Genomic DNA, 23,269 nt, shown 5'->3' with positions numbered 1-23,269 from the left:
TTAATCGATCGCGACGATTAATACCAAAGTTTACTTTTTCCTCGATTTATTTTTCGTACAGTCGTGCGCATTCGATCGTGCGATCGATGTGCGAAATACGAATCACAGTCAATACTAACGGCGTTATCGCTGTTCCCGTCGCCGCTTCAGCTTTTCCAGCGCAGTTTGACAAGTGATAATTATTTTCATGACAGAGGATGAAACGCGGTCGCGAGTTTTTAATTCAACTGTCCTTTAAATTTCTGCAGTTTTTCTCTATTTTTCATCGAGTTCGTTTCGCTCCCGCGGACTTGATCTTCGAGCCGACGTAATATACCTGGTCGGTATTTTTTGTCCTTTATATCGTTTTTTACGTTTTTCGTATCTACCGTCTGTACGGGTCGCGTGAAATGCCGGTTATAAGATCGGATACGATCGCAGGTGATACTTGGTGGGAATCTGCCGCGAATCTCGTTCCTCACAACGGCATATAGATTCGTCTACGTCACGTCTTCATTGAGACGTTTCTGCCCGAGCGGTGGGGGTGCGAAATTAGAAAATTATACCTTTACACCAGAAACCGATGGGACGATGATCGGTGTACGCAATATATGTATGTAATCATATAAGTGCGAATCAGAAATTTCACATGATTTTTCTCCAATGAGTATAATTTTCAAAATCTCTCGTCGGCATCAAGTGCGAAATTTGTGTCCAGGGATTTTTAAAGGAAAAAAATTTTTTATCCGTTACTGAAAAAAATAATAGAAAAAACAAAAATTACCAAAACTTTCTCGAAGCTGGTTTTTTTGTATCGCGACGGACGAACGCTCGTACACACGTGTATATTACCGTGCACCGTATCCGAGAGATAAACAAGTGTACGTACGTACGTACGTACATCCCATAATCCCCGCAACCCTCGACCGGATGGAAATTCACCGATAAACTAACGAACGTAACGTCGACGTTACATCTCATACGATTGTTGTACACATCGAAACCAGCGATTTGACATTTTTCTCCCAGAGTTATCTAGGATACGATGTAATACGCGATGAGATGCGTCCAAACATTAGTATAGTCAGACGTATCGTTTCTTCATTTTGTCGTTATATTGTCGATGTTGTCATTGCTGTTGTTGGTGTTATTGCCATATTATCATCATTACCAACACCATCGTATACCCGTCATCCGTAATTCGATTGCGACGATGAAAGTAATAATAATAATAATAATAATAATAATAACAATAACGACGATAATATCGAGCACCGCGAATACTTCTACGTACATACGTATTCCCGCGTGACACGGGGCTAAAAGTTGAAATTTATTTTCGCGGTATGCGACAGACATATTGTGCGTGTATATTGACAGCTGACGCGCACACCTAATAAGCATAATCAATTAACTACTAGTACTTTCAGTTGACCACCCGCATGCTTGTTATATTTGTACAACCGCCGAAGTTTTAATAACACCAACTGATTGAAAATCTAATATGCGATATTTGAGCGGACATTGTACGATGTACGAAACGTACGAGCAAATGGGAATTGTACCTCCATATCGAATCACGACGAGTCTATGTGTGTGTAGGTAGGTATATATGTATATATGTATATATATATATACCTAGTTATAATTCAAGTAGCAAACTGACGGTATTATTTGATAAGGACAACGTTATCTTGGGTACACGAGTACTGTAAAGGCAAAACCCTATTTGAACCAGGTTACATTGTACTAGGGAACATACCTGATGTAGTTACCCATTATGCCGGTGTGTTATCGATTTTAACTGTACCGATGGACCGCCAGAAGAAGATACGATTGCGCCACGAAGTTGAGAGGTGGTAAACGAACGGGGGAAGAACGAAGATCGAAGAAGGAAGAAGGAAGAATGAAAAGTGTAAAAAAAAAAAAAAAAGATAAGGAGGGAAAAGGTGTGGTGTAGAAATTTAGGAATTGTAAGAAGGAAAGTGACAGGGACAGGTGGCGAAGCAGTTCCGCACGAAATAAGACGCGCTTACCGAATGTAGTTTATAAGATATACGCATACATCCATCAGCATGAATCGGTACATATGGTACGATTGATAGTTATTGTCATCGTCGCCGTCATTGTCATCGTCATCGTCATCGTCACAGTCATATTCATCGTCATCGTCATCGTCACAAACGAAAAATCGCTACCACCCGAATATAAAACCAGATGAAACCCTTCGTTATATTTGGCTCTTATCTCCGATACCGATTTGTTTTTTTTTTTTTTTTTGTTCTTTTGTTTCTTCTTTCATTTTCTATCACATTCACCGAAATACCGTCAGAATTATCGATCGTTCGGATTTCGTTTCGAAACTAGAATTAAATCCCGAACTTTGAATCCCTTCGCGCACAATATTATATACAAATTCACGTATATATATAACGTATTATATTCAACACACAATCATTTGATATCAAATACAGGTGGATGATAATAACGAACACCCACAACATAGACCCGCATCACACTATACTCCACAAGAGTAATGAATAATGTATGTGTCTATGCAATGTTTTCACTCCTTACTTAAAGGAAAGAAAAAAAAAAAAAAAAAAAAATGAGTAGAGAAAATTCCGAAGTGACTCGCAACAACGACGATTCACCGAGCATATCGTTTCGTTTAATTAGTTAGAGTAAAGTTCACCCTACATTGTGCGATGTGGGATTTGACACGATATTAACCGTTGCAATTTTGTGGTATTTTTTCTCATATTGTCGTAGTCGTCGTCGTCGTCGTCGTCGTCGTCGTCGTCGTCGTCGTCGTCGTCGTTATTGCTATGTACGCATACTACCACCATCGCGACTGTTACACGGTATATCGACAAATCGAATTTCATCACGGAGTTGAGATCTTCGATTCCAAATCTCCGTCGTCGCTTGCATCTTTCCCGGTGTATACAATAGTCGGATGGTGGTAAAAAAAAATTAAGAAAGAGAGGAGGAATTGAAAAAAAGAGACATACTGACGGCCACATACTCCCTCCCATTCCACGTCAACGATAGTTCCCCATAAATATGAAAAAGAATCGCGAACGCACCCAACCCAACCCTTACTTTGTCAAGGCAACCGTGAAAGAAGCAGAGCAAAAGCATATGTATAACATTGAATTCTGACGCAGATGATTATTGAATGATGATATATACACGAAGAACTTTTTTTTTTTTTTTTTTTTTTCTTTTTTTCTTTTAGAAAAAACATAATACAATAACCGAGGTCCTCGTGTGTGGAGAGCAAACCTATATTAAAATAATTGAGCATGGTGGGCAACGACTGTTTCAGGAGTGACCATCTTGCTATCGCTGACGGTGTTCCTGAATCTCGTCGCCGAGACCCTGCCGCAGGTTTCCGACGCGATACCCCTGTTAGGTACAACAGAGTTTTTTTAAACAACCAAAAAATAAAACAATAAACAAACGAACACACACACACACACACACACACACAAACACAAACAAACAAGAAACAAAACCAAAGACACGAGTAAAACCAACGGTTATCACACATATCTCCAAAAAAACGCACCGTTAATTTATATTCATCGTATATTTACCCTTATCTCTCGCATCCCATGATACGTTGTGACATTTTCATCGGCTGAATTTTCTTGGCAGCTGTTCGGATTTTTATTTCTTGAAATTACGGATCGTCGCTTGTCGAATGACAAATGCACGCGGTTCGAATCGGTACAACGTGTGGACGGACTTGCCTGACTAACAGCGCGCGAATCACTCGTTTCGGTCGAGATGGAATATAGTTTGTTTGTTTTTTTTTTTTTTTCTATTTTTTTTTGCTTCCAACGACAGTCGAAGTGACCGGGACGAACAGTTGTGGTTCAACGAAGAAATTTTAGAGTGCAACGCGCGAAACCGCCGATTAAAGTTTAGCTCGCATGACATTTATACTCGCTCATTTACTCACCACCACTCACTCGATCACTACAGAACGTTCAAACGATCTCCGTGACAACGACACGGTTTCATATTTGCAGTTTTTTTTTTCATTCGCTGTTTCGTAATCGGAGTTTTCTCGACGCGACGAATAATTGTTTCGATAGTTCGCAACCCGGTCGTAGATATCCCTCTCGTTGCTTATATCGTTCGCACATATCGATTGTTATTAACGGTAATTCATTGAAAAGAAATAAAATATGAAACCATGCGTCGCGAGGATTGGATGATTACGAGTGGTAACGAGGTCAGGCATGTACCTCGTCGAATGAATGGCTACTAAAATGAAATGAATATAATCGAGGGAGCGTAAGAATATTTTACCCCATGAACAATATGTGTGTGTATCTCCTTGGAACGGATCGGTGATCCAGTTTTGATTTGAAAATTATTAACTACCCCGTATCGTACACACGATAATTATATATACACCTATAACGTTGTATAATTGTTGAATATCGATGTTTGTCATATATTCCCATTATTTCGTTCACACGTTATACACACTACTTACGGTAGCATAGCAATTACTTAATGGCGTACATCCTGTGCTATAAAATGTTGTATGCTAAATTCTGTATGAAATTATATGCTATATATACTATGATACTATGATACCTATTGTATACATGTACCATGTAAGTGCGTAGAAAAATTTACTTTGCATTTGCCTCTGTCAGCTGTCTGCCTTTAATGCCTAAGCCTTTGCCTTCCGCCTTCGCAATGATTCTGCAAGCACCGCTTATGACTTTACCTTCTTGCCAAAAAAAAAAAAGTGCGATTCCCCATTGCCCGCAACTTCTTCGCGTCACTACGGAGCTGTTGCTGACCGGTGGGACTCCGTGCGTCCAAAGCTCGTATCGTCGGCGACCCAACTTCTGAATCCGAAGACTTACTCGTCGCCTTGCTGACTTCACGTTTCGATCACGCCGCAAGTGTTTTCGCCCGATCGCGCTCGATCGTCGCACTGCGACTCCTCGGGCCTTGAAAAAAATAATTTTCTCCAACCGGTCGCGACGTCCGAATTTCTATAACGTTTGAAAAAAAGAGTGAAAAAAAATTAAGGGTAAAAAAAGCTCCGAGGGCACATGATACGCGCTGTTGCTTCTGAAAAGAGAGGTCTAGCGAACCTTCGGGATAACCAGGGTCTGTCCGTTTCCTCTTTTTTTTCCCAAAGGGAATCACCGCTGTATCATAAAAGCCCCGAAAGTCTCCACCCAATTTCCGGTATAAAAAACCGTGAAAATAATCACGTCCGTGAATATTTACGATAATCGTCAGGGATTTACGATCGGTTCGATTCCTAAAACTTTTGCGACTGTACAAGTTTCGTCTCAACACTTCTCGCTCGACTTTTTTTAGCGTCCGCTCGTTCGGAACCGACGCGTTATAATTATATGCCGGTCTCGCGTGGAGGCAATGGCGATCGGCGGACAACGGCGTCCTCGATCGAGGATATCGTCAGACGGACGGACGCAGACACCAGGTTGACTTGACGAATGTTGCTTTTCGCTGTTTCTTGTACAGACCTCCGGAAAAAGAGGAGACAAAATTAGAGCGCAGTCTAGGTACACGGAATGTCGAAGTGAAGCCATCGCACGAGGTGTTTGTCGAAAAAAGTACAGTCTTGGTTATAAAATTCGGAAATCGTTACAAGCGGATGACCGTAATCGCCGTTACGTGACACCGAATTCGTGAAAACGATACATTGCACTCTCCGTTACCGAGATACACAACGCGGCAATTATATTTTCTGCTTACAATTAGATTGGTCGTATCATGCGGTTGCTGAGCTATTACTGCTGTTAAATGTCGTTTGTCGTTTTCGTTGTCACCGTTAATACCTTTGTTATCGTTGTCGTTGTCACCGTTGTTATTGTCAGTGTCGTTGTCGTTGTTATCGTTGTCGTTGTCGTTGTCGTTGTCGTTGTCGTTGTCGTTGTCGTTCATTGTCGTTGTCCTTGAATCGCTGTACGATTTTGTTGCCGCACTTTGAGCGGGAGGACCCAGAAGGCAGAGTATGTTAAATGTATAACGTTAGAAAAGGTAAATTGATACTCAGAGGAAAGGAAATAAAAATTTCTCCTCAGGTGGGTAATAACGAACATACGATCACGTACGTGTAATTCCGAACGGGAACTTGCCATAAAGAATTAAGCGAAACGCTTGGAGCTCTGCCTCGGGTCTCGGTGGTTAACATATTTTTCTCGATAAATTTTTACGGTTTCTGGTTGAGCGGTATTCACACGGCATACACACGTACCTCTGTATCTACTGCATTAGTCACATAGGTACCTTATCGTAAAAAAATTCCTATAAACCACAGAAAAAAAACAAACAAATTGCTTCCCAAGATCGAAACCAAAAGAATTTCGCTGGGTGGTGAGGTATAGATGATTTTGGATCGTCACTTTGGGTGTTATCAAAGCCAACTGATCTTTGTCGCCAAAAAGAATGGGCTCTTGAACACTTTTACCGAAGGAATCGAACGGAAATATTTGAGCACTTGGCTTTGTCTCGTGCAACAATTGCTTCGGAAAAACATATTTCGCAATTGGGATTCATCGGAATTCGTATCGCCAAATGAGAAATACGTGATTTTTAACAAATTCGGCATTCGCACATTTCTGTTCAGTTTCTTCGACGCGAGGGAACTCTGGCCCGTCGTTTCACCCGACAAAGAAGAGTTGGCTCTGATAATACTCGAAACTAGCAAATAAACTACTCAACCTATCGATTTTCCTTCGATTTTGCATCGGGCGTTACAGACGAGAATATTTCCGGTGATAAAACAGGACTGTAACATTTTCCAAGTACACGTTAAATATCTCAAGTCTGCCTCCCCGTAAGAACTTTATTGAGTAGGTACATACCTGGCGGCGTTAAGGCGTGCTGAGAAATTTCGATGACCATGTTCTATGATCAAAGAAATCTTTGTACGTATCTACGATTACCTTTGTAGTGAAATGTATTTCCGATTTTCTTCGCCTCATAACGAATACTCATGATAATGAAAAGAAGCGAGAAAAAAAACAAAAAAAAAATAAAAACAAACAAACAAACGTAGCGTGGCAAACGCGGTACGCAAACGTGTCTACAGGGTGGGCAAAAAAGTACCTACGTCTAGGGTTTACAATTCTGGTTTCAAGCGAAATTTTGCATCCACGCTAACGAACGTAGATATACGAAAAATGTCGACGACAGCGCAGCCGCGAAGTTCGCTGATATTTGAGAAAAAAAAATTCCGGTGGATTTTATCCGACATTTTCGAGCGTTTCGTACAATAGGCGACCGCGGGACTACGTCTCGGTAGCACTGTAGCGACCGAATTTTTCAGAAAATTGAATCGTTGCCGCACGATATGCGATGATTTCCATTTTTTAATCGGCGCCCGGGTTTTACTCGTTATCAAAGGAGAAGATGAAACTAGACAAAGGACGCCCCGTATCCTTTGAAACGTACGAAAAACTCGGAGACACAATAGACTTTACCGCACGGCACATTTTACCGGGCGAATATATTATTCGCCTAGTGTACTTTTTTGCCCTATTCTAATATCCATACATATACATATAGATTATATGTAAGCGAAAGAATCGCGTGTGTACAGGTAATTGTGTAAAATATAAAAAAAAAAACCTATGTACCAGGCATACAAAGACACAAAGTGTCTGTCCGTGTTACAGGTGTGACGATCCTCTTGTCACAGACGGTGTTTTCGCTGCTGGTGGCCCACGTCTTGACTCGCACATCCGATGCGGTGCCATTAATAGGTACTACCGCCTACAGCTCACCTGCCCACAACCTGCACCACCGCCACCACCCGTCCGTCCTGCACCTGCACCTGCCCTTGGAAATCTACGCGCGACCCCTTTTTGACGAGATAAATGAAAAAACAAAAAGCAAAAAAAACAAGAAAAAAAAAAAGTCAACGATTCCTCAGTATTTTTAACGTTTTTTTTTTTTTTTTTTTCTCAATTCTTCTACGTCTCGCCGAATTTCCTTTTTTCAAGAACGTTCGTCGAATACGGGGAGTTTTCTTTCTCTGTCTGTCGCTTTCTTCATTCTATTCTGATGATCCTTTCTCTGAATCTCTTTCGATGCTGACTGCTAATTTTTTGTGTGCGTACATTTTATTTTGCTACTGTCATTAAACACTCAGCGATTCTAATGATAACGATGCTTTAAATTGAATGAATAAAATTTTTTAAAAATGCCGTCTCTATACCATGAGAAGTATACGACGTAAGTATTATAACACATTTACGGACGCGAGCTTCACAAGTTTACAATTATGACCACACTTATACATTAAACCTTAAGATTCTTTTGTTGCCCTTTGAAACGGAGGTAACGGAGCGAAACTGAGGTTGTCGCTGTTGTACCTAAGCGAGTCAGAATTCTCTAATTTTTCGAATCTGCAAATATTAACCCAGAGGTGTACAAAATGTGTCCTTCGTGACACAAAGGACAGAAAGAAACCTCCTCGTACGTGATAGGAAAATTTTCTCTCCTCTGTTACGTACGAAGCGTACGACTCGTGCTAATTTTGTTCGTCAAACTATTGGATTATCAATCAGTTTTCTCAATAATTCACGATCCAAATCCAATCGTCCCAAGTCCCGCCGCACCGTTAAGCGGAGCGATTCAATTACCCGGCGTACGCCAGTTAAACAGAACACCACGATTAAATAGAAACTCCTCATATTCGGAGTATGGATGTTCCCATTGAAGCTGATATATAAATTATACCAATTTTTCAATAACGTAGGTGAACAACTGGAATCGCGCGGATGCGTACACCTATTTAGAGAGGGACGATCCGGTCGCCCGACGAACGACGAACGACAAACGACGAACGACAAACAGCGAACAGCGGATGCAGATCCCCGTTTATGAGTCGATTTTACAATTGTCAGGAGAATATTTCACGTTAACGTAGTGGTACCTACACACAAAGCTCCATCGGCATACTTACATGAATTATTATCTCGCCTCATGTGTTCACCACCGTCGCATTCAATTACCATTTGCCTACATTCTTTCACGTTATCGATCAATCTGCTCGTGAATATCTATTGAATGGCGGTATAAATTGTACAGTTTTTTTTTTTTAGTTCGATGATAAAGTTTTTCGAACGTAACAAGTGCGGCGTGCGTTTACCCGAATGTTGTGTGTGCGTGTGTGTATGTGTATGTTTGCTGCGTACAATAACGATCGTAAAAAAAATCAGTATTTCAGTCGTTTAGCACCGGGAAGAAGTAGAGTGGTCTTCTCCCGAAGTACACAGATCCCGTATTGGATAGGGCTTGATCGTGCGGACGATAAATGAAAACCGGTGAGATTATCCCCCGTCATCTTCGGATCCACGATAGCCGTACGATTTGAGATTATCGGTCGAGTGTGTTGGAAATATTTCAAGAGAGTGCTCGTCGGCTCGAAAATAATTTACCAAAACCGTTTACAAATACGGTAGATGCTCTCGAGGTTTATCCTCAGCTGCGATGAAAGTTTTAGAGGTTTGTTGAAAATTTCGAGAAAATTTGAAAAACCGTAATGGGGTGTTTTACGATATTTTTTAGTACAGAGAATAATACAGGGGTGCACACGACATAGCTGCGCTGGTGACGAACGAATTGCAATTGACCTGCACGTACTGCATCGAGTCACAGTGGACCTTTGCGCAGTAACAGTATATACTGTACCATATTTGCCTACTTACACCTGTATCACGGTAACGCGTTGGTTCATATTCGAGTGTAGATGATTCATTCCACGTTATTGATTGGTGATAAACCGAACTGATATAAAGGAAAAAAGAGATAATTGCCTGTAACAAGCTGTACATGTCCATCTCATTCACGCTTTGCTTATATTTAAATGTAAAAGATATCATTATTTCAACTATTCTTCTTATTCTTTTCCTATTTTTCTTTTCACGTGCGTGCACTATACTATAATAATCTACTCTACCTGTTACGTACATTCGCATACATAATAGAGTGCACGTGATGATAATCATCCTCGTCATGCTCATCGTCATCATCGTCGTCATCATCATCATCAACATCATCATTTTCATCATCATTTTCAATGTTGTTGGTCTTGTCGTTGTCGTTATCATTCTAATCATTACATCGTTATCCCAATCATCATCATCATCATCATCTTCATCATCTTCACGCTGTAAGTTATTAATATTATTATTACCACCATCATCATCATCATCATCATCATCATGATTATTGTTATTGTTGTTGTTATTATTATTATTATTATTATTATTATTATCATTATAATCTTTGTTGTTGTTCGTGCACGCCTGCAGGGTGAAAATCTGAAGATGTAATCGCGTAATTAACGCATACATATTACTTATTATATATGACCATATAACGTAGGTTTAAAATATATAGCAGCAACCGCATCTGCAGTATAATCTACTATAATTTTTTCGCTTATAAAACGACAAGCATATCACACTTATCAGCATACGTAATATGTAACATTTATATACCTAATAATATATTTAACTGAAGGAATGCACGTGTGTGAATGCATAATATATAAATTGAAAATTGGATTTACCATATAGATTTCAATAACATAACGCTATAATACTAATAATGATGATAATTCGACGATGACATAAGGTGATCGCATAAAAGATATCAAAAACTCGTCCAAACTATTACGTATATACTTATGTAGAGACAAATGGTAGTGGAAAAGTGGCAAATTATAAGAGAAACAAAAATGAAAAAGATACCACTTTATCGTTGTATTGTTGTGAGACAAAAATGAAACGGAATGAATATAAATCAGAAGTTTCGTTTGAAAAAAGTCACAATCCTCAAATAGTGATGATATTTTTTATACAGCTATTCATTCGAGAATATTTCATAAAAATAAGAAAGTGGTAACGCGTGAAATTCTGTTTGTTCTTATTCATCGCCGATGTAATAAAAAGTGCAGTTGAAATTTATTCATTAAATGTTCCTATCGCCGTGATACGAATAAAAAAAAATTGAATAAAATAATATTAAAAGCAATGCTGAGATGCAGACTTATTGCACAGAACATTATCGTAGTTTCATGGTCGAACGGTATACCTGTGTACCATATTTGTACATATATATATTTATAAATTCATATGGTAGTTATTTGTACGTATGATTATTATTCTCCTGTTTTTCGTTAACTCTGAAAAATCGTAGGTTTAATAATTGAATAATAACTTACGTTAAACACATGTCTTATAACATAGTTCGCTGCACGTAGATATGGCTGCGGAGGATTTTCACTGTTACCATATGTATACTGTACCACACTCTATACGCTGATCTATCAATTTCTATACTTGCATAATTAATGATTATCCTTTTCACCAGTAATTATTGATGATCGTATATATATATATATATGCAAAATATTGAATGAAACGAATAAGCTCTAACAAATGTTAAAATATACGAATGAAAAATAAAAACTGACACACACGCACAATTAAAATAGAAACCAATAAAACTAGAAAACAATTATAATATTTAAATATTTTTACATAATACTATGATGAGTATATTAAAAAATACGGATGAATTTTACCTATCTATCTATCTCTATATAGATATATAATAGCGGCTTGTTAAACTCTTGTCTACTATTTCGTAATGAGCTAATCGCATCTTTCGCTGATAATAAGTTGTATAGTTTTTATCGTTCACTATCACCTACGTATAATATGTATAATACTATGGGTAACTAGATTATATAACACGTATTGCAGCGTAATAATTTGCAAGTTATTTCATATCTATCACCGCCTACTACCACCGTTACTACCACCACTATACTACCGCTACTACTACCGCTACTTTTCATACCACTGACTATAACTACTATTCGCTGTGTCATTGATCGATGATATGCAGATTTTTTAGGACTGATGTGCAATTTTAAAATAGCTGATAGTGCAGTATGTAATTATTTACTAAAATTAAGTTAAAGAACGATCAAACAAAATTTTGACAACTAATTTACAACATATTTATATAATCTTACAACGTTAACTAAATACGAGCCTCTGATCCTGTGACAATTAGACCTGATAATTAAATCTGGGTGATATACGACGACTGATAACTCATCATCATAACGTGCCTACACTCAATTAATTATTCAATAACTTTATATCCAGAGTACTCTTCCCAATCTTTTCTATCTCATTTGTACTCGTATTCTCTGACTACTGTAAATCCGGATACCGCACCACTGCTGTAATATCGTTGTGTTTGAACTCTTATACAAACACCCGCAACCCCCCAGACAAAATCAACTCTACAGTTCTCTGGCATAAAATTATTCCACCAGCAGCGAAAACCAAAATCACACTCGTTGCGCAACGAAGAATTGAAAATTCAGCCACGACCCTTACCCGCAACCTCACCGCTACAGCACGTTGGAAAAGTTTTTCTTCTTTTTTCTTTCATTTCATTTTTATAAACCTATAAGTATAATCTCCGATTCACTGACTGACGATAACAAATCGACCGTGGTAATGAGTGTATTTTTTTTTTTTTGTAGTAGCATCAATTTTCGTCATAAAACGATATACGATATTACGTTGTTTGCACACGCATACGGCACGCCCTGAAAAATTGCATATTTTCTTCGTTACAACCCCCCCCCCGCCTCGACCCGCGCGCGTTTCGCCTACACTTCTTCCAGATTTTTGATCTTCGGCGTCGGCATTTTTGACGTTGTAATCGATGTTATTGTTAATTATCGTCGTCATCACGAAGATATTTGCGTACGATGGTTTTGAGAAAAATCAAGGCATCGTCCTTGTCGAAAGTAATGAGAGGTGCGCAAGCCAGAAACCCGTGAAAAAAAAAAAGAAACGAATCATTCGAATCTCTCGGATGAAGAGGAAAAAATTTTCGATTCATTTTTTTTTTTTGAATAATTTGGCCGTTAGTTTTGATCGAAGAGCGTCGCGGCAGACTCCAAGTATCACGCAATTGTATAACGGAACACATTCACACTGATTAACCGTTCGTTGAAATAAATGAAATTTAAAAAAGGATAAATATATATAAATATATATATTTACCGTCGATTGCGTTGAGCTGCATGAGTTCGATCTCAGTTACGCTTATTTACATAATACCTAATTAGCTATATAGTTGGCTTTCATCCGATTCCCGTTTATTCTCTTATCTCTTTTAAACAAGGAAATAAAAAATGAAGCTAGAACCCGCCCACCAGCCTTTGTTTATTTTTTTATTTTTTTATTTTTTTTTCGTTGAAGCCTAATTACAAGGAAATTCGGAAGGGAAAATAATACCCTCGACTATCCACAAACTTCCGACTTTCCGGTACCTATATATTTATAGCTTTTCTTTTTTTTTCTCTTCCGCGTAGAAAGTTTAACTATAGAAACAATCTCAACATTCTCATCCCAAAATATCGAAACTGCAGTAATATAATCACGCGGCAACTGGATTGACTCGTAGGCCGCGAGGATTTTTTCTCGCGAACCGAGCGGGGCGACCGGAGCCACGAGAGACTCAAATCTGTGACAAGCTGAGAGGAAATAGTGGATTACAAAAGCGGAGAAAGAAAAAAAAATAAAAAAAATACTCATCTTATCGGGAAAGTTTAGTAGACCATAATTAATTGTTGTAAAGTTTCCCGTGTTTCCGCTCGCTGCCCCGACGTCGCGTCTACACGGATACGGTGTGTATCTGCATATTATGCAGGCTTATTTCGTGCACCCCCTTTTCCATCTTCCTAATCTATGCCATGAATAAATACGTAGTTGTAATACCTACTTACATCATCCATATAAATTGACGTTAATCATAAATAATATACTCTACTTGAACATCATACGCACAGAGATATAGGCCGATGGGCGTAACGCGGTTAAATACATTACATCGTCATCGTCATCTTCATCTTCATCGTCATCGTTCGCGTCGTTCTCGTTGTTGTTACATCACTCACTGACGATCATTATATACGGTACGATCACTCGCGCAACTTTGGTTGTCGGATAAATTTTGAACCGGTTGAAAAAATCCAACTGCCATGTAGTACGTACACGTGTGTCATAGCTGCATCTGTCCGTCTTTTTCTTCTTTATCGTTGTAAAGAGCAAAGATTTATGGCAAAGCGTCCGAAATTATGGTTATCGTGATGCGGCGTTGAATCATTATCGCTCTGATCATCGTCATCGTCATCGTCATCATCGTCGCTACCATTATTCGTAGACGACACGAGTACATATACAAATTTTTCGTTTTTCCGACGATTATTATATTTTCATTTTTCACACGATCGATTCCCATACCCACACCGTATTACTTGACCGTAATACGAGTGTGCATACACTGCATTCATAGTACGTTGAACACAAGTTGCCTAAATTAATATATATATATATACCTATGCCTACACGTATTATCACACGATTTATATATACCTATATATGTGTATATAAATATCTACTATATATATTTATATAAAAACTTTGTTCCCCTTTATCTTTTGTTCTTTCGAATTTTCGTTACCCCATGAAAAACAATAATTAAGAATTAAAAACACTGCTCGAGTATTTCTCCCTTTAACTACAAAAACAAAACAAAGCAAACAAAAAAAAAAACAAATACCATTTTGATTAAGTAATTATACTCACTTTATCACCGTATCCATAATGCATATGATATATTTGTATATTGAAACATTTACCCGGATTTCTGACGCTCTTAAACGGTTGCGAAATACATTTTTACGTTGATCCGATGACATAACTTTCGACCAATCGCGGTACGAATATTTCGGCAACCATTTCGCAGCGTGAGAAATCTGTGATTATTTAAAAAGAGAAGAGAAAAAAAAAAAAAAAAAAACATTGTATTAAATATGCGATGATTAAATAATAATGTGCTTAACATAATTGGGGCGGACCGCCCTGCCCGCTGCCCCGGAAACAGCCGATACAACGCACGTTCAGTTGGAAGATTATTTATTTATTTTTTTTTAAACGTTTATATTATTTTCATTACCGAATTATCTACAGGAATTGAGTGTGCCCGGATATGCATAGGCATAGAGACGTCAGTGATTCATTACGATTCCATCCTATCTATCTCTGATCGATTACTGTTCGATATGTTTTCTTTCTATAAAATGATATTCGGATAAATAGATCACGTAAGATGTATTCAACCCCTGGGCAGATCAACCGAAATGTGATCACTTCCTTCTTATCGATCGATTTCATTATAGATTTATGAACAATTGATGGTATCCGCACAAGCTCGTTGTGTGGGATATGCTCTACAATGCGTAATCATTAATATTATCGGGAGATCATTGATTGTTATCATTATTATAATTGTTTATATGCATATACACAATACACGATAGATAGAAGAGATTTTTTATGCGCATTATGTAAATTTTTTAACGATCATTATAAAAATTCTGCAACAGGTCCGAGTCGAGCAGGGCGGTTATGCGGCCAACTTAAAAAGTTTTGAAATGAATCAAACAAAAGAGAAAATAAACAAATATAAAAAAAAAAAAAAAAAAAAAAAAAAACATATATATCAGACAAAAAAAAAAAGAAATCAAAAAAAATTCAAATACAAAAGGATAAACATTGCGGCTTGGGGCGTACGATTTACTACGCGCTGTCTACGCAGCAAGGTAAAGATTTTTTAAAAGAGAATTTAACAAGATATTTTTTTGCCGCCTTCTTTAAATAATTGATATACGATATGCGATACGAATTTACGTACTATGTCATGTATGTATATTTGGATCCATCATTCGATTTACATATATTGCGATACGATAGAACCGAGTAAAAAATTGATATATTGATGTTATATCAGAACGATGGTCGAGCTGCTACTTTTTTTTCTGACATGAGTTGAAAAAAAAATAAAAATAGAGAAAATGTCCTGGGATTTCGTGAATTTCGCTGTTGACAGTAGTATTTTACTATTTCTTAATTTTCTTGCCGGCAAGAATACAATTATATTCGGTAAAATTGAGAGAAAGAAATTTTCAAAAAATAACCAACACGCATCGAACGATCTTAATCCGGTAATTGAATTGAAAATTATTGTTGCAAGAAAACGGCAGAAAATTCGATATATATAAATATATATATATATATATCGCTTTTGTATAACTCTATAATAGGTCCACAAATATCGTTAAAAATTTTCCAAGGCTTTGCCTGGCTGAATCACTGCACCGCGCCTGTATCCCCCTGATTATATTTAAAATGTCTTAGATGATCTAGCATCAAGTTCAAGTTTCAAGTACCTATATATACATGTATATATGTGTATTCATGTATATAACTCAAATTATAACCGAATCAATTACATTGCATTACGTATTTCATACCCACAACTCGTACGAATATAATGGGAGTTTGCCAATTGGAATTAACAAAAAAAAAAAAGAGAAAAAAAGAAGAAAAAAAAAGAGAGAAAAAGAATAATAACGAAAAGAAAGGTAGAAAAAAACTTTGCCAGCTGCATATTCGAGTTCTGCTAATAATTCAATCCATATTAACGATACAAAGAGGCAACTATAAATGACGATAAGAAAATATCTGAACAATGAAATGATTTTATGGAAAAAAACCGTTGATATCGGAATTGTTAAGGCAATCGTTAGGGAGCAGTAATTAATAGCTCAAATATATGTACAAATAGTACCTACCCATAGATGCAGGGTATGTATACCAAAGTCGTATACCTACAATATCTATGCCTATGTATTCGTATGTCGTGTATCACCACGTAAACCCCAAAGCCGATAAAACGAAATTTAACTTTCAAACTTGTATTTTGCGGAGTGACCCAATCGGCGGAAGTCGCGATATCGATTGCCCGACGAGGACGAGCCTGAAATGTGTCAAATAAAAAGTACGGGTGTAAATGAAGTGATTGAAATCGATGCGTTTTATCGATCCTGCAGAGCATGTAGCCGCACGTCAGGTAGATACAATCGGTCCTTTGATCCTTGTCGGGTGATGAGTCGATCGACTCCCTTCCAGATTACGTCTCTCCGTGATTCCTTGGGCTTGAGTTGCTGCAGATTACGTAGTTGTTGCCAATCGTTTATAACATGTATTGCATCTCCCACTCGTACCTTCCGACCCTTGACCATTTTACTAGAAAAATTTCAAATTATATACCTATCTCTTCCCTATTTTCGTCGTAAAAAATCGCTGACCACTATTCAAGTGTGATGAGCTCCTGCCACTGCAACCTGCCATCGATATTATACATATAACGTCACCGACACAACGCTGCACGATTTGTGTATACTTTCCGTTTCAATAATGTTAGTCCATTTCGATTCACTTCATTCGAATCACGATTAATTTTCACCATATGTGCGTAACTAAGTGTATGAATATATATGTATAATCCGCATCCATAAATCACGCCAAAGAAATTAATCCGCAGAGCGAGCCTGGGATACGAGGAATCTCTTCGTTAATTTTTTCATTCATTCATGAGTGCGTTCGTTTTATGCACATGATGCAAACAGGGTGTCCTATTTTGATTTGAAACCAGTCGATATTTCGAAATTAAGGACATCAAACGGTGAATATATACCGCTAACCGGATGGTCACTTAATTCACTTCGGATCGATTCGTAGCGAGACCATTTTTTCAAATCGGACACGATTTTTTTTTTTTTTTTTCTGAAAGGAACAAAGTTTTCTAACACGAATAGTTCTCGTCCAATAGCACGCGCGTATGCGAAATTCGGTTCGGATCTGTTGAGCGGTGGTTGAAATATCGGCCGTCAAAGTTTTTGAAAAAACAGCATCTTCCTTTTTTCTTCTCCTTCGCAGACCCGAATTCGGGACACCGATGTTCGTTGGCAGGTAGAATTCCGATGCCGACGAAAAAAATGGAGTTCCATTTAAAAAAAAATGGCGACTCTACGAATTGCTCTAAAGTAGTGCTACCTCGCTTCGAACTAATTTCACCATTTGATGCCCCCTACGAAACCCTACAACTCTGATCTGGACCGTTTTTAGATACGACTGATCTATTGGGATATATTTGACTAGTTCGATTGAAATGGGACACCTGTACAATGGAGAAACATGTGTAACTTCTCTCGGATGTTACGGCCGCTCCGGATTATATTCGAAGAGACATTCTTCATTCATTCAATGTTTTTATTTTCCCCCTTCTCATTGTCGATGAGAAGATAAACATCATTTCACCTGAAACTCGATATATTTTGTTAGTCTTTCGCATCGAAGATGCATATACATATATAATACGAGCGTGCGCTCAATAAATTCATTTTATTGCATGTTACATGCTGGCAAATGAAAATTACTTTTCCCCGCGGAGTTTATTACTACAAGCCTTTTGAATAACCCGTACCAGCCTTCGCTTTTTCGCATAATATACATAGATTGTATTCCCTGTAATAAAATGCAAAGAACCCATAACCAAATAAACGTACTCGATGTACATATGTTGTACGATGTGCAACTGATAAACGTGAGATAAACGAAAAATATCAATTAAAAGAAAGAGAACAAAAAAAAAAAAAAAAAACAAGTAGAATTATTCGACAACTGCGTGCGCCTGTGTTATTTTCGGTTACGTAGTACCTGTATCGGTTTTAACTTGTACATTTTGAATTTCATGTCACAGCTAATGCATCTTGCGATTATCGAGCCACGATTTTTTTTTCACTCATGTAGTTATTGCAGGCAAAAACCGAGGGAGAAAATAAACACGGTTATTAAATTTTTCTGCAACACGAAATTTGTCCAAAAATCAATTCCTCGTGTTATTTCAACCGGGCGACCCCGTCGAATGATACCTGTAAACTTTCCTCAAACGAAAAAAAAGAAGGAAATCAAGTTAATTTGAAATAGTTAAAAAAAAAAAAAAAAAAAATGTGTACCCGGCCCGTTTCACAATAAATCGTATTTTCTTTTCTCCGGGAGCCTGATTCCTTTCCTTTTTTTTATTGTTTTTTTTATGGTTTGCATCAACGAATTTCGTAGGTCTCAATTCGTTGGTTTTCACACATGGCATACCTGTTGCGATCATCGGTTGACGTTTGCACGATTATCAAGCGTACGCGTCAACGTTGCGTGCATGTGCAGATATTCCTTTTCGAATATTTGCACATATTGGCTGCTGATCTACAATACCCGTGTACGTAGTATTAGATTCAACGCATGTGCATCATTCGTCTTTTATTGTACGTGACTGGCGAGAAGAATCAGCGTGTAAATGTGCCGTGTGTTTATTGTTTACGTGCGCATTGTATCTCGCATGGGTCTGCAGCGCCTCGTGTTTGTTTTTTTTTTTTGGCGAATTTAGGAGTGCCGAATAAAAAAAAAAAATAACAAGATACATGTGCCTGCTCACCATCCGTGCAAACCATATCGTACGCGCGAAGATATTTTATTTGGTCACGATACCTCCCCTACATCCATCTCATCTAGCGGTCCGTATCTTACCGGTGGTTTTGTGCGCTTGTTGTCCATGGTATACGCAATTCACATACATCGCTTTATTCGTTCTTTCTTTATCTGTACTTCACACCCACTGAATCCAACTTTTATATGTATATATATATAATACACCCATGTCTCTCGCCGCCCTTCTTATTCACACTTTTTTCGTTCGATCTATCCCTGGTGAATTTGATAAAGAAGAAAAAAAAAAAAAAAAAGAAATCTTTTTAATTTCTATCGAATCGACGTACGAATGCGAGGATGATAGAAGGGATAAGCGTGTATGAAATTTGACTGTATATATACAATACGTCTACATGTGTGTGGAAATACACAGCTTTACGAAGCCCGCGTTTTCCCTGCGGAGTATCGCTAAGGCGCGAGGAACAACGGAGATTTCAAAATCGCGCGAATCGAAATAAAGTCGCACGTGCGATCTGACTAACGATGTACAGATAAATGACACTTGTGCTTTTAGCGATACTCGGCGAGGACCGAGGATTTTTGCTCGCATGCCTGCCTGCCTCGCTTGCCTGCTTGATAGCCAGTCCGTCCGACCATTCGTCCGTCCGTCTGTCCGACTGTTTTATACGGCGATCGAAAGCTTCGATGATTGAGGTCGTCCGTCCGACGCGACGAAAGATCGAAGAACTCTTTTGACGATGATTATGAAAATGTCTCGCACCGATCGCTCCCTTTCGTCGCTTCGATCGGACGAAAGAAAAGATCCGCCGCCTCTCGTGACGCGAGCTAATCGCTGCTTTCTTTTTTCGGGGGGATCTTTGAAAACTCCTTGATTCAGGGACGTACTTCAACTGCATCATGTTCATGGTGGCCAGCAGTGTCGTACTTACCGTGGTTGTCCTAAACTACCATCATAGGACGGCGGATATTCACGAGATGCCTCAATGGGTACGTACGAAACCCCCAGCGTCAGCGTTGTTTTATAACGAGGGGTGAAAATTTTCCAGAAAATTGACAGGTGCGCGAATAACGATGTATTTTTTTTTTTTGTCGCATCGCAGATAAAAACAGTGCTCCTGCAGTGGCTCCCGTGGATACTGGGTATGAGTCGGCCGGGTAAAAAAATCACGAGGAAGACGATCCTGATGAGCAATAGGATGAAGGAATTGGAACTTCAGGAAAGAAGCAGCAAAAGTCTTCTAGCGAACGTCCTAGACATCGATGACGACTTCAGGCACGGAAATAGCGCCGCGGCGAATCCTTCAGCTGGATACATACGGTACACGACAAATCAGTGATAACGTTCTGTCGCGAACGTGCGTAAATTCCTGCGAGCCCTGCCCGAAATTCGTGTACACACCTGTGCGGGTGTATGCATGTCAGGGTGGCCCAAAAAATCGAAGATAATTCTTTCAATTGTATTTTTTTTTTTTTTTGCTCCTCGTATCTTTTTATATCCGTGTAACATTGCCGAGCTATTTTTGTCGATTTGAGAATTTTTCTTATCGAGATATCTTGATATTTCTGCTGCAAAAAGCGAAAAATTAATAATAACTCAATCAAATTTATCGATAAATCGATTAAACTTGTGAATTTGGATTCCTGAGACCAGAATACATAAGGAAAGCATAGGTAACCCGAGAAAAAAAATGTTGATTCTTCGCTCCATAATTGAAAAAAATCCAAAGGGTCCCTTTTGACTTTTTCGATTTTTGGGCCAAAAATGAAGTATTTTTAAAATCGATCGTATGACACTTCTCCAATGTATTTTGACACCAGGAACACGAATCCGTTGGTCAAATTGAGCTGCGATTTTTTCCCATCGAGATATCCTTGATTTTTCACTTTTTGGGTCGATAGATCGGCGATAACTCGATCAATTAGGCTATTAAATTAACGTATCTGAAATCAGAATCCCGAGTTGATTTTCGGATAGAGTTGTTGAGAGACGAAATATTAGGATACCCATGTTCACGAGAGATCGGTGGGAAAACAGACGAATCTTTTTGGCCACCTCGACATACATTCGACGGACATGGGATACGGTCGATCGACGATCGAATTCACATTCACAAACGGATGGAATCGCGTCCAACTCCGTGTTTCGGGCAGCGCTGGTCGGTCGCAGATTACCATACCATACGTTCCTCGGTTAATCGTTCATGGGCGGTGAAGGAGCCATTTTGGTAGCAGATCCGCGTACGGTACTCCTCTATCCGGACGGCCGGCGACGGTCGAGGAAACGTCGGCGTCGCTGCCGCTGAGTGGTACGAGAAGAGAGCTCCAAACGATCTTGAAGGAACTCCAGTTTATAACGAATCGTATGAAGAAGGCCGACGAGGAAGCCGAACTCATTAGCGACTGGAAATTCGCCGCGATGGTCGTTGACAGGTACAATTTACGTGGAGTCGTCGTAGACGCGATCGCATAGTCGATCGTGCACCCCGCCGTGTATGGCTTAATCGAATGAAATGTTTTTTTTTTCGAATTTCCGTAGGTTTTGTCTGATCATCTTCACGATGTTCACCGTAATCGCAACCGTCGCAGTGCTTTTATCGGCGCCGCACATCATAGTTCAGTAGTAGAATGCCCAAGCCCAGCCGCAAAATGACACAGCGGACGAATCAGTCGTCGTCACCTCGTCCTGGTTGTAGGTAAATATACCCTTGCAACGATGCTTCTTTGACTTGAAAAATTTCCAAACGATGTGTCGTTGAGGAATATCGCTCACTTTGTTACACGTTACACGTACAGGTTGGCAAACAGGTCCTGCAGACTATGCGGAGAGGGGCGAAAATTTGCTGATACCGTTCGCGTTGGGAGGTGCGCAACCTTGTACTCTGGTAGCCTTGCCTGAAATTATCCAGCAAATATACACCTGTCGCGGTGTGTCGTAAAAATCAAAGGAAGCAAAATACATACCGAAAATCGGTCACTGCGCGTCCTATATGATTAAACTACAAAGCAACAAAGTTGTTCACGCACTTTCACTTATACCTATAAAATATACTCTTCTGTATGCCTGTGAATAATTATATAAGAATTGACGAGAAAAAAAATTGTACCGTAAAAATTCGACTTTGAGAAATGCGTACATACCACCACACGAAACACCTGCTCACAATTTTTGGGTATCATCTTTCGCCGCAGACTTAGCATGACGTATCTATATCATAAAATATCCGGCATTCGTCGTGCGACCGCGTGTCCACGCTGCACCGCGACGAATACTCGAAGGCGGATAACATCGTACACTTGATGAAAAGCTCGAGTGAAATGAATGAAATTACGGAATGCGAGAAATCAAATAATTACGATAATCGTAAAGCAAGCGAATACGTTACGGGCGACCGAGCACGCGGATTTTCTATCAACGATCAATGTTTCGTTGGAAAGAAAAAAAAACAAAAAAAAAAAAAAAAAATTTCGGAGATCTGTAAACCCTCGAGAAAATTAACCTCGTAGGTTATTATTGTGTACCTATACCTACTCCATGTTCTACTATCGATAACGACGACGACAACGGCGGAGGTAAACGATACGGCTGCAGACGGTTATCATCCTTCGGGATTCGCTCCTGACTTTTCGAAGCCAAGCGAATCGACGAAAGGGGTAACGCAGATCCTTGGATAATATTTTTCCAAGGAAATTGGGCCGACGCATCTCCTTGTCGCCGTCGTCCGAGCGTTATTGTTTTTCGTTAATTACAACTCGTTATACGTAAACGTCATTCAACCTATAAACCCAGATGATGGTCGGATAACGTCAGCACATGAGCCGAACGCCCGATA

At 39.0% G+C, this 23,269-nt stretch overlaps 1 protein-coding gene across 17 annotated transcripts in view; it reads left to right on the top strand.

Annotated features, from left to right (window-relative positions):
* The window catches only part of LOC105688857 (neuronal acetylcholine receptor subunit alpha-7), a 53,931-nt gene extending 31,208 nt beyond the window's left edge, over positions 1-22,723 (top strand). For 5 of the 17 annotated variants that reach the window (XM_048657552.1, XM_048657547.1, XM_025746893.2 and 2 more), the window contains 6 exons: positions 3,311-3,397; positions 20,317-20,426; positions 20,540-20,757; positions 21,654-21,869; positions 21,976-22,132; positions 22,233-22,723. In XM_048657552.1, the coding sequence (XP_048513509.1) occupies positions 3,311-3,397; positions 20,317-20,426; positions 20,540-20,757; positions 21,654-21,869; positions 21,976-22,060 (716 nt within the window). In that variant the 3' untranslated portion in view covers positions 22,061-22,132; positions 22,233-22,723. The remainder of the gene's footprint in view (positions 1-3,310; positions 3,398-20,316; positions 20,427-20,539; positions 20,758-21,653; positions 21,870-21,975; positions 22,133-22,232) is intronic. The other 12 variants (XM_048657543.1, XM_048657554.1, XM_048657551.1 and 9 more) reach the window with 3 other exon arrangements.
* The last annotated feature ends 546 nt before the right edge of the window (positions 22,724-23,269 follow it).

Source organism: Athalia rosae, chromosome 6 (assembly GCF_917208135.1).
Source record: "Athalia rosae chromosome 6, iyAthRosa1.1, whole genome shotgun sequence".
Lineage (NCBI taxonomy): Eukaryota > Metazoa > Arthropoda > Insecta > Hymenoptera > Athaliidae > Athalia > Athalia rosae.
The sequence above is the reverse complement of the archived record's forward strand: the minus strand, read 5'-3'. Positions and strand labels throughout refer to the sequence as shown.